The following is a 13,118-nucleotide window of genomic DNA, read 5'->3' as shown; positions in this document are numbered from 1 at the left end:
CAATATTGAGTCTTCCTATCCATGAACATGGAATACCTCTTCTTTTATTTAGTTCTTTGGTTTCTTTCATCAAAGTTTTGTAGTTTTCCTCATATAGATCTTGAGTGCATTATTTTAGATTTGTACTTAAGTATTTTTTTTAGATGCTAAATGTAAATGGTATTGTATTTTCAATTTCAAATTCTCTTTATTCATTTCTGGTGTATAATAAAGGAACTGACTTTTGTATATTAACCTTATTAGTTTAGGAGTTGTTTTGTCAATTCTTTCACTATTCTACATAGATGATCATGTCATCTGTGAACAGAAATAGCTTTAGGTCTTTCTTCCCAATCTGTTTACCTTTTATTCCCTTTTCTTGCATTATTGCATTCACAAGGATTTCCAGTACAATATTGAAAAGCAGTGGTAAGAGGGACACCTTTGCCTTGTATCTGATCTTAGTGGAAATGCCTTGACTTTCTCACCATTAATTACGATGTTAGCTGTAGGTTTGGGGAAGTAGTCTTTATTAGTTGAGACGGTTCCCCTCTATTACTTGTTTATTGAGAGTTTTTATAGTAAATAGGTGTTGGATTTTGTCACTTTTTGTGTCCTGTTGATATGATCATGTGGTTTTTTGTTTTTAGCCTTTATATAATGGATTACATGAATTGACTTTTGAATGTTGAACTGACCATACATACTTGGGATATATGCCACTTGGTTGTGGCATATAATTCTTTTTACACTTTGTTGGATTTGATTTGCTAAAATTTTGTTGAGGATTTTTGCATCTGTGTTTATGAGAGATATTAGTCTATAGTTTTCTTGCAATGTTTTTGTATATTTTTGTTATTAGGTAATGCTGACCTCATAAAATGAGGTAGGAAATATTTCTTCTGCTTCTGTCCTCTGAAAGAGATTGTAGAAAATTGGTATAATTTCTTCCTTAAATATTTGCTAGAGAACCTGGTATTTTTAGTAGGTAGAATTAAAATAACTTAATTTCTAAAATGTCATGTGATTGGCTATATTCTTCATTATCAGTAAAAAAATATAATGTTAGATAAAACTATAAAGAAAAGATATATTTTTCAAGCTCCTAGAAAAAATTTTCAAATGTCTTAATAATGATTAAATATAAGAAATATCAATTACTTTTAGCCCATTCTGCCTAGGTTAAGACCTATGCAAAAATGAATTGAATGTTTCTGAAACTTTCTCCAGGGATATGTTTCAACTATTTTATGTAGCAACTATTTTATAACAGATGAAATCTTTTAGATTTATAATCAATCAACTTAAAATTGTTTAAATGCAGGAAGGACCACTCCCCTTACATATGTTTCCTAAAAATGTGCATCTTCTGTTTTTCTCAAATCTTTACCATAAAGAGCTTCTGAGAATGTGTATTGGGGTGGGGGGAAAAGGGAGGTTGAAAACCACTGAACTAGAGAGTAGTCTCTTCATTAAAATGAACAGTATAACTATGCTTATAACATGTGAAACATATCCATTTATTTAGAAGACCCTGACTGGATCCCCTTCCATTTTCATGAGGCCTGCCTGCTATCGACGTTTCTCTAAGTTAAGGTCACTAACTAGACAGGGCTGCTTCTTTTCGGGATAGCATCTTCATGTGAATTATTAAAAGGCACCCCTGCCATCTGTTGGAAAATTGTTATAATATGCTAATTTTGTTCGAAGATGCTTCATTGCCCTCTGACAGACATTTTTCATGATAAATACATAAACTCATGATGTGAACTGCACCCTCTTGAACACGTTACCATTGTACAGTGCATGGCCTGCACAATCACATGGTGGATTTGCAAGTAGGAAAACATAGAAATCACCATGGCAACACTTGTTTGCAAAGTGAAAATGAGAAGCCAGATTCATTGCAGTAACTCCTGGAAAGTTCCTGTTCAGCAAGTTGGTGGTATTGGAATGTTGTGGAGGTAGGGTGTGGAGAGGGGACGGTTCTTTCATTGATGGCTCCCATTATTGAGAACAAGAGCTTGGCTATTGCTCTTCCTCTGTCTTCCAGCCAGTTAGAAAAAGCCTACAAATTCCAACTACTTAGCCAAATGGAAAAGATTCTCTGTTTACAGAGAAAACACAAAGCCTGCTTCTTCCCCATCATTAAGCAGGCCGAGTATACTTAGCAGAACTTTTCCACTTAGGTGTCCAAGTTAAGGCTATCAGTAACTTTTTGCTTGAAATCTAAACATTTTAGAAACATTTTGTAGGGAAAACTATTCACAGGCCCTTTCAAAAAAAATCAAATAAATAGTTTGGGGGGTTTCCATCTTGGAATTAGGATGTTTATTTAAGAAACTCTAATAAAGCCCTCTTTCAGGCCCATGAAAATTATAGTCAGAATTGAGTGGCAGACTAAGGATTCAGGGAATAGCTATTGATTTGTGAGAGAGAGAGAGAAAGAAAAGGCCGAGCAAGGAAGCAACTTGATGAGAAACTTTTGCTAATGGTTCTTATTTCCTCCAGCTTTGAAAACGCATTCTACCAGCAGCAAAGTCTAAAACATTCTCACTCCCTGATTAGTCCACCTAGGCAGGAGTTAGTTCCCAGGGCATGGCTCAGGCTGGGCTTCTGTGAGCAAAGGCATGAGAATGGGTGGGGCTGAGTGGACGCATTGCCTGTCAGACTGAGTGCAAAAGGGATTTTCAGTGAGGGCAGGCAGGGCTATGAAGGAAAATACAAAGCATCATGCCCGAGGGATTGGGCAGAAACCGGGAAAGAATCTGAGGAGAAGAACTGGCAAAGGAGATCCTGACTGGAGAGAGCAAGTTGCACCGCAGAAGATTCCAGAAGGATGCCAGAGATAGAGCCTTTTATAGGGTGGCCACAGATGAGCCCTAAGTCGAGAGACAACCATGAAAGAAGCCAAACTAAATTGAACACCAACCTGCTATTTTATTTACTGTTCAAAATCTCCATGGGCAAGAAATCAGAGAGTTGTGAGGAAAACATAGTATCAGAAAAGCATGAGAGAGATGCGTAGTGATGGGTCACAAAAGACAGCTGACAGTTCTATACAGAAAAACCGGGGGCACGTGCAAATTGCCATTTTGATCAAAGTGACAAAGCCGGGCAAGCACCTGGAAGTAAATATGGAAGTGTGATAATTCTGAAGTAGCCACGCTGGAGACCAAAGGCTCTGAATGATTTAGGAGAAAAAAGTAGCTTAGCCAAATCCCTCTGATGACATTTCACAAGCACTTCCTGTCTTATGCTTCTATTCTGTGTAAATACAATCCCAAATCAGTGACCCATTTAGGCTGTCTAACAAATGAACACTTTCAGAATTCCAACCTTGCTTGTTTTCTGCATTTCTTATTCCAGTGAAGTAATGGTGAGAGATGTATGTATGTTGAGTCCCTACCAGCACTTGGGTTTTTTGATTTGGCAATGTTGTAAGGCCTATGGGATGGGAGTTTAGGTAGATAATAATCCCCAGTTAAGTTATTGTTGTGGCTGATGAGTGGCTTAGCTTACCCATCAGCAGCATGGGAGGTCAGGGAGGTGGGCAAGAAACTTCCCGTGAAAAGACTAGCTTTTTAAAATTCACAGTGACCTTGCCTGTTAGCAGATGTAGCGCAAGAAGAACTTCAGCTGCAACCAGTAAAATGAGTAACTTTCCCCTTTGGGCACCGGGTGGAACTGGGTGGGAAGTAGAGATAAAGAAACCAGAAATCCCCACCCCATATATCTACCTTGTAGGATTATTCAAGATGAAGTCAATGGCTTTCCGCCTCGACCACACACTGGAATCACCTGGAGCTTTTACGAACTCCGATACCCAGACCGGGCCCCCAGCACACTGAAATCAAAACCTTTTAGGATGGGACCTGGCACCAGCATTTGCTGTTTTCTTTTAGTTCTACAGGTTGTTCCTATGTGCGGTCAGGGTAAGAACAACTGGGTTAAGTGAAACAATGTGGGCGCCCGGCATGCTTTTGGTGCCCAGTGAGTGTGCGCGTCCTCCTCTTTGAATAAGTTCCTGCTGTTCTTCCCTCTCCCTTTTCTGCACGTGCACAAGGTCGTGCTGTATCTGGCTTGGCCCTTCAGTGTGTATCACAGATGACTGTGCCTCAGAGTTGGGGGATTTGTTTTTATCTTCATGTTGACAAAGAACTCTCTTCGATTTTCACTTTTAATGTACCATCTCGTCACTTGTTTCACGTTTTTATCTTCCTTCCAGTGTTACTTAATTTCTTGCACCCTGAGGCCCCAGAATCTTTGGCTTCAGGAAGAATTCTGACTTCTGTGTCCCTTGTGATTGACTTTAGCTAAATCTTCTCAAGCACCCTAGAAGATCAGGGTGGCTATGAAGTTTAAGGAATAAAGAGGGTTCCTAAAAAGAGATAGAATTCATCCATTTCACTTAAAAATGCCTTCATGTTTTCCAAGCATTTTTGAACTCTTAAGCATTTTTAATAAGCTCACTTATGAGTCTTGTTGAAAAAGAAATAAAATAACACTTGTTTTCATTAAGGGAAAAGATCTTTTTCCATCTTAGTTGGTATTGTTGAAGGAGACAAAAAGGAGTCCAAAACTTGGCAACACAGTACATTATTAGTGACATATTGGTCACAGATGTGCTGGTAGAGTTACATTTTCTTCCGGCCATTAGTATTTTAAGTACCCACAAATTACATATGAAAGCCCAGATAACCTCCTTCCCAAAAGGGAAGGATGAAAAATTATGATATTTGCAAAATCTTCATTTTTAAGGTATTCTAAATATGTTATTATAAATAGGCAAGTGACACATGTCCAAGTAAAAACACATCACCAGTAACGCTAGATGATGCCAGCCTTTACTTACTACCTTCAATTCCAAATGCCTTAAACAAGTGCAGATACGCAGAGATACTTTTTGGCAATTCTTGTGAATTATAAGATTTTCTTTACTTAACAATTCTTGAAAAAAATTCAAGAAGGCAAAATTCAAGAGGCAGAAGGGAAATCTCTCTAGTAATTTTATTGCTTGAATCTGTAGGCCTTTGAAGCAGAGTATAAGGAGTTCACATTGCATTCAGTTGCAGAAAGTCCTAAAAGGACTCCAAGGAGAGTATTGATAAGCCAACTCTGGAAACAGGGTTAAGATTCACTTGGGGAGGAAATGGTGTTGGCATCCCATGAAGGCAGTTGTAATAGATGAACGTAATTCCAGACCTAAAGCTTTGACTGTAAGGATGTAATGGAATGAAAAGGTGTGTTGTTTAAAAAAAAAAAAAGGATCAAGAAACACATTTGATGGACATGAAAATAATGACAAACTAAAACTATTATAAGACTTCTTGAGAATTTTAAAACTCACCTTGATAAGAAAACTAGACAAGGTAATAACTCCTGGAGGGATGACAGACACTTCAGTCTCCATCAGTCTCCATCGTGTTTAAATTGATGAGCTAACCAGTTTGAAAGGTCATGTAAATTGAAAGTGATATAAAATTGAACAAAGGGGAAAAATTAGGAGAAGAAGAATTAGTGCATTCCCTATGTAAGAAACTGAATTATGACATAGAAAAAATAATAGGGCCAGCTTTACTGATATATAGGTAGAAGGTTATCTATTTGCATTTTTAATTTAGTAAAAATACGTATGATTTAGTGATCTGATGATTGCAAAGACAGATGGCTTTAAATCAGGAGCTTGTGATATACTTTTCAGCCCCCGAACTATTTAATAGCACTGTCAAGGGAATGTCAGTGTTTGATGCGGATCCAGTACTGCCTCGTGTCTTGTGTATCGTTTGATTTTGTAAGTTCAAGACGTAGTACTATACAGCTTTTTAAAAATAAACCCATAAGAAGACTAAACGTTCTTTTGATTCTCAAAGTATCTTGTTTTTGTTGCCTCCCATTTCCCTAGGAAAGTGACAGTGTTTGAGGACCCTGACCAGAATATTCACCTGAAAAACCTGTCTCTCCATCAGGCAGCCACAGAGGAGGAAGCTCTGAATCTGCTTTTCTTAGGAGACACCAACAGAATGATTGCAGAGGTAATGGACTCTCCTCCGTGAGCTGCTTTTTCCATATTATAAGATACAATAGAATTTTAGGGGCAGTAATGACCTTAAAAATAATCTCATCCAAATCTCATGGTATAGGTTAAAAAAAAAAAAAAAAAAAGACCAGATTCAAAAAAAGAAAAGAGAGAAAGAAAACTTAGATTCAGAGAATTGAAGAGACTTTCCTAAGGTCATTCAGGTAGTTAATGGGCAGCAACTGAAATCTCGGCTTTTTTAACTTTTATGTTTTCAATCTGATGCAAATTAGTTTGCAGATAATCGATGAAAACTCGTGAAATATTTTAATTATAGGAATTTTTGCATCATTTTTGAAATTTAAAAATACACAGTTCATTATTCCTAACCTCAGATCATCCATGTGTCGGTATATTGTTTTCATATCCATGTATTTAGGGAATTGTTACTTATAAGGCATTTAGAACAATCCACCGGACATAAGAAGTGCTCTGTGTATTTACAGCTCTTGTTGGCAGTGTCACAAACACTGCCATGGTGTGTAGTGTAAGCCTCAGTGCAATATTTTGGATATATTGACACTAAAACTTATTTATTGTTAATCTCACATTTGCACCTGTACAAATGGGTGTCTGTATTTCACCTGGGACCCCTAGGCAGGAGCCAGGACTGACTATGCTTGGTCAAAGGCCCTGACCTTAACCAGTTACTGACCGGAGACAGAGAGTCGCAAAGCTGTCATTCAGCGACGCTGCAGTAAAGGAATGGAGTGGCCGTAGTGGTGTGGGAACAGTTCCCCAAATGAACAGCTTGCTGCTATCACTGGCACTTCTGTTTTTGGTTTTGTTTTTAACTGAAGTATAAGTAACATCCAGTGTTATATTAGTTTCAGGCATACAACACAGTGATTTGCCAAGTCTATACAATATTCAGGGCTTGCCTCAATAAGTATAGTCACCATTGTCACCAAGCAATGTTACCACAGTGCTATTCTCTATGCTGTACTTTCCATCTCCGTCACTTACTTATTTTATAACTCTAAGTTTATGCCTCTTAATCCCCTCTATCTACATTGTCCATCCTCCATCTGTGTCCTCTCTGGCAACCACTAGTTTGTTGTCCGTATTTAAGAGTCTGGTTTTGTTTGTTTTGTGTTTTATTTTCCACATATAAGTGAGATCACATAGTATTTGTCTTTCTCTGTCTGACTTATTTCGCTTAGCATGATCCCCTCTAGGTCCATCCATGTTGTCGCAAGTGGCAAAATCTCATTCTTTTTAACGACTTGAGTGATATTCCATTGCTTGTGTATACCACGTCTTCTTCATCCATTCATCTTCGGGTGGACATTTGGGTTGCTTCCATACCTTGGCTGTTATAAATAATGCTGCAAGAAACATATATCTTTTTGAATTAGTGTTTTCATGTTCTTTAGGGAAATACTCAGTAGTGGACTTACTGGATCATACGGTAATCCTGTTTAGAATTTTTCAAGGAACCTCCATATTGTTTTTCACAGTGGCTGCACCAATTTATGTTCCCACCAATAGTGCATGAAGGTTCCCTTTTCCCCATATCCTTGCTAACACTTGTTATTTCTTGTCTTTTTAATACTAGCTTTTCTGACTAGTATGAGTTGATATCTCATTGTGATTTTCATTTCCATTTCCCTGGTGATTAGTGATGTTGAGCATTTTTTCATGTGTCTGTTGGCCATCTGGATGTCTTATTTAAAAATATGTCTGTTCAGGTTGTCTGCTTATTTTTTAATCAGATTATTTGGGTTTTTTGGTGTTGACTTGTGTAAGTTTTTATATATTTTAGATTTATCATTTACAAATATCTTCTCCCATTCACTAGATTGCCTTTTTGTTTTGTTGATGGTTTCTTTTGCTGTGCAAAAGCTTTTTTATTTTGGTGTAGTCCCAATAGTTTATTTTTGCTTTTGTTTCTCTGGCCTGAGAAGACATATCCATAAATATGTTGCTAAGGGCAATGTCCAAGAGATTACTGCCTGTGTTTTCTTTTAGGAGTTTTATGGTTTCAGGTCTCACATTTAGGTCTGTAATCCTTTTTGAGTTTATTTTTGTGTATGGTGTAAGAAAGGTGTCCAGTTTTGTCCTTTTGTGTGTACTGTCCAGTTTTCCCAGTACCATTTATTGAAGAAGAGACTGTCTTTTCCCCATTGCATAATCTTGGCACTTTCCTTTTTAAACCATGCTCCCAGAGTTCTGTGTTTTACCTTGTCTCTGATAACAGAGGTAAAGTAGGTGAAGATATTAAGCTGGCAGGGATAACTGGTCTGAGAAAATCCCTATCAAGTGACTTTTTTCTCTGCCCCATTTCTACTCTCCAGAATGTACCAACGCATGTTGCTGGTATCTGTTATTGTTCTGGGCCCTTACTTTTGTTGTTTTTTACCAGTTCTGTGTGATTGCTTTTCGGTAGACTAACATATAAGTTGAATTTATGTATGACATGAAACACGGATTTGAGAACCCTGGAATTATTATTTCCAGTAAAAGAAAGTTTTATGTAGTTCTTAATTTCTGAATATCTTGTTTGGCTTTCCAATGTTCTGCATTTGTGTTTTGCTTCCACAGTAATTGCTCATGTGATCATCCATGATGTTCTTATTTGTCATGATAGTTGAAGATTAAGAAATAAAGCAGATTAAGAATTAGGGAGTATAATGGCAAAAGATTCAGCATGCCCAACTAAAGATCCTTTTCTATACATAGTTTAATAAAGAGCAAACCTAGAGATGCAGGGTAGAGCTGAGTCCTGGCCACCAGTGGAATATGAAAGAGAGAAAAGTAGACTCATAAATGCTATTAGAAAACAAGTAGAGAAACCTGTCCCTGCCTCAATGCTAACCTTCCTCCAGAGGTGACTCATCTCTAGAGAAACCTTGCCCTCTAGGCCTTGCCCTCACAAATTATATTTCCTCATCTTGAATGGGTCATGGAGGGCTCCTGACCATGGTTCTCTATGACCTCTATTAGCTTAAAAGCTTGGTCATTTGATATTTCAAAGTTATGTGTTAACTTTAGCTGGGTGCATACTTTCACACTATTGTTTTGTAAAGTTTTGAGGAGTTTAAGCTTCTTTGTGCCAAAGTATCTGTCATGTTCTACCACCTCACAGAATTCCAACCGTCTTTTCCTATTACTACTGAGCATCTAATAATAGTATCATAAATAGCTAAAACCTGACAAGTTTCAATCCTAATAATGCTGGTTGTACATTATTTTTTTATTCATTTTTTTCTTTGTAAAGCCCAATTTCTTTTAAACCAAGTCTAACAGGTTTTTGGATGTTTCTCTGCTTGCTTTTGATTTTTTTCTTTGGTAGTAGCTACCATGTTATATTGAGAACCTGCTCAATAGACTTGGCATTGTTGCACAGATTTTCTATGCACCTCTCTCTCTCTCTCTCTCTCGATATTATTTTTGATTCTTATTTTATAAATGGAAACTGAGGCTCAAAGAGTTGAACTACTTGCCCAAAGCCGCATAACTAACAAGTGGCAGAGCCAGGGTTCAGCTGCGAGATGACTGATTCAGAAGCTTGTGCTCTTTCTGTATATTACATTTCACGATTACAATAATCATGTCAGTAACATGTCAAATTTTTCAAGGGAGGATATATTTCTGAGTTACTTAAGAAGTATAGTAAGTATTTAGCACTTCAGTTTATCTCTTGAATTCATTGAAAGCAAATAAATACATCAGAGTATAAATGAAGACTAACTATCAATCCCTGGAAATACTTTATCATTTAGAGCCTCTAATAAGGTATGTTTTAGATTACAGCCTAGCTGTCAGAATGTAATTTGTCAGCACAGAACAAGCTAACCAGGATAAAAAGAACATACTAATCGTTTTTTAAAAAATGAGGTCCCCAATTTCCCATTTACATAGAGCTGTCCAGAAGTTGCCATGGTAACCAGAAAACATTTGCAAAACAGTCTGAATATGTGGGACACAAAGTGGAGCTCTCTTCCTTTTAGTGTTTTCTACCCAGAGCCAGCATTCTGAGGAAAATAAGAGTAGTTTCATCCTCTTCTTATTCATTCAGAAATCTTCAATAATTTCTGTGATCCTACTAATGCTTTGAATAAAACCTGATTATGTCCTTAGGGTAAGTTTTTTAAAACAGTTGAATTGCTGTGCCAAAGAGAATAAATTGTAAGAGCTCAACTGTGTGTGACCCAGGGTCAAAGCCCACCGGTAGCAAACATGACTTGATACTTCTCTGTCTTATCATTGAAATGTTTCTCTCAATTAATCAAATCTAATTGACCAAGACATTCTGCATTCGACTGTGAGGCCCTGCAGTGTCCTGTTGCTGGGACCCTTTGCTTAGACCCACCCATGGTCTAGAACACTCTGTGCCCAAGTGTGGCCTGAGGGTATCTTGCATTAGAATATCCTGTGATAGTAAAAAGACAGTTTCCTGGATCCCACTTCTGATCGATGGATTCAGAACCTCTGTGGTGGAGCCCAGGAATATGCATTTTAGCATTTCATTTTATTCCTTTTGGTTAGAACATGTACGAAATGGTATTTTAAAAAATTACATTTGTCTCTCTGTCTAGAGTAAGCTCTTTCAGGGCCAGGATCTTACTGGATTTTCTTCATCTTGGGGTCCCTAGCACCTTGACCAGTGCCTGGCCCACAGTAAGCACCTGCAGAAATGCTTAATGAATGCAAAACCTACAAATCTAAATTTTTTAAATTAAATTAAGTTAAATTAAATTAAATTAAGTTAAATTAAATTAAGTTAAATTAAATTTTGATTCCATTATAGTTACCACAGTGTTATATTAGTTTCAGGTGTACAATATAAGTGATTCAACACCTCCATACATCACCCAGTGCTGATAGTGACAAGTGCACTCCTTAATCCCCATCACCTGTTTCATCCATCACCACACTCACCTCCCCTCTGGTAACCATCAAATTCTTCTCTATAGTTAAGAGTTTGTTTCTTGGTTTGTCTCTCTCTTTTTTTTTTTCCCCTTTGCTCATTTGTTTTGTTTCTTAAATTTCACATTTGAATGCGATCGTATGGCATTTGTCTTTATCTGACTAACTTATTTCACTTAGCATAATACACTCTAAGTTCCATCCATGTCATTGCAGATGGCAAGATTTCATCCTCTTTTAGGGCTGAGTAATATTCCATTGTGTGTATATACCACATCTTCATCCATTCCTCAGTCAGTGGACTTTTGGGATCTCACCATAGGTTTGACTAATGTAAATAATGCTGCAGTAAACATAGGGGTGCATGTCTTATCCCTTTGAATTAGTGTTTTTGTATTTGGGGGTAAATACCCAGTAGTGCAATTACTGGTTGATATTGTAATTCTATTTTTAACTTTTTGAGGAACCCCTGTACTGTTTTCCACAGTGGCCGCACCAGTTTGCATTCCCACCAGCAGTGCGAGAGGGTTCCCCTTTCTCCACATCCTTGCCAATACCTGTTGTTTCTTGTGTTGTTGATTTTAACTATTCTGACAGGTGTAAGGTGGTATCTCATTGTGGTTTTTGATTTGTATTTCCCTGATGAGGAGTGACGTTGGGCATCTTTTCATGTGTCTGTTGGCCAATCTGGACATCTTCTTTGCAGTGTTGAGTTGTATCAATTCTTTATATATTTTGGATACCAGTCTTTTACTGGATACATCATTTGCCATTTTAGCATTTTAAATGTGCTTTGGCTAAACCTGAAGGCAGTTTGGTTTTTCATTAACATGCTGATTGAAACCCACTCACAGAGAAGTTTTTGAGCACATCCATATCCTGCACCCTGCACATATTCAGTACCACAAAATTTGAAAGTTCTGCTAATTTGGGAGGCAAAAAAATTGTTGTAATTTATTTACCATTTGCATTTCTGTTTTTGTTTATGTCTTCTAATTGTTTTTCTCCAGCAGTGTTAGGGTAGGTCCGGTTGATTTGTTGAGTGCATGAGGGCTGGGACTTGGTCTTGTTCATATCTGTCATACCTAGAAACAAAGCCTGACATATAGTAGGTGCTCAGTAAATAATTATTGAATGAATGAACATTAAAGATAAAAATTTTTGTTTTTGTCATGCATTTAGCAAATATTTTAAAATTTTATAGATTTTCTTTTCATTGTACTTTCTTTCCTTTAATATAGCTAAGTCAATTTTTTATTTTATGGTTTCTGCTTTGGATGCCATGCTTAGAGATGCAATAGCTCACTGATAAATAATCCTACATATTAGAAAGTGTTTTGTTTTTTTGAATTGAAATTTGATGTCCAGTAGCATCTACTTCATTATTCACACATTCACATGGAAAGGGACGGTCATCATCAGGTTGGGGTGGATCTTATCAGAGATTTCTGGGGCATGGGAATTTTACCTGAATCTTGAAAAAGGCTATCCTGAATTAACAAAATCAGGGTTCATTTTGAATCCTCCCTCTAGAAATAGCTTCCATTGGTAAAAGCTCAATTTAAATATTCATTTTAAGGAATTGTAGTGCTGCTCAGAGTGAATCATTAGACTAACACAAGCCTCTTTTACAAGCCAGTTTGGAAAAGAGAATAGTGTCTTCTCCAAAGACACTGGGGTGTCTTCTACCAAAACTTCATAGTAATGTCTGTTATGGGTTAAACTGTGTCTTTCCCCCTCCTCCTCATTCATAGGTTGAAGTCCTAACCCCTCAGTACCTCAGAATGTGACCTTCTTAATTAAGAAGTAGAGTCTTTATAGAAGCCACCAAGTTAAAATGAGGTCATAAGGGTGAGCCCTAATCCCATATGACTGGTGTCCTTATAAAATGAGGAAATTTGGAGACAGATACATATACATGGAAATGCTATATGAACACAAAAATGTTCATCTATAAGCCAAGGAGAGAGGCTTGGAACAGATCCCTCCCTCACAGCCCTCAGAGGGAAGAACCAACACCTTCATTTTGGATTTCTAGCCTTAAGGACTGTGAGATGATAAATTTCTGGTATTTAAGCCCCCCGGTTTGCTATACTTTGTTATGGCAACCCTGGAAAACTGATCCAGTGTCCAGATAACCTAGAATATAATTTCTCATATGATTGATACCAAGTGTAGCTCTTGACCT

The 13,118-nt window shown here is 37.3% G+C and overlaps 1 protein-coding gene across 5 annotated transcripts in view; it reads left to right on the top strand.

Annotated features, from left to right (window-relative positions):
• KIF6 (kinesin family member 6) overlaps positions 1-13,118 on the top strand; it is a 386,396-nt gene that overhangs the window by 99,645 nt on the left and 273,633 nt on the right. For all 5 annotated transcript variants that reach the window (XR_009604951.3, XM_060615407.3, XM_060615405.3 and 2 more), the window contains one exon: positions 5,885-6,014. Coding sequence is in view for 4 of the 5 variants with exons in the window: in XM_060615407.3 (XP_060471390.2) it covers positions 5,885-6,014 (130 nt within the window). In the remaining variant the exon portion in view is untranslated. The remainder of the gene's footprint in view (positions 1-5,884; positions 6,015-13,118) is intronic.

The sequence above is a fragment of the Panthera onca genome, chromosome B2, assembly GCF_046562875.1.
Source record: "Panthera onca isolate mPanOnc1 chromosome B2, mPanOnc1 haplotype 2, whole genome shotgun sequence".
NCBI lineage: Eukaryota > Metazoa > Chordata > Mammalia > Carnivora > Felidae > Panthera > Panthera onca.
This window is presented reverse-complemented; position numbering and strand designations above follow the sequence as displayed.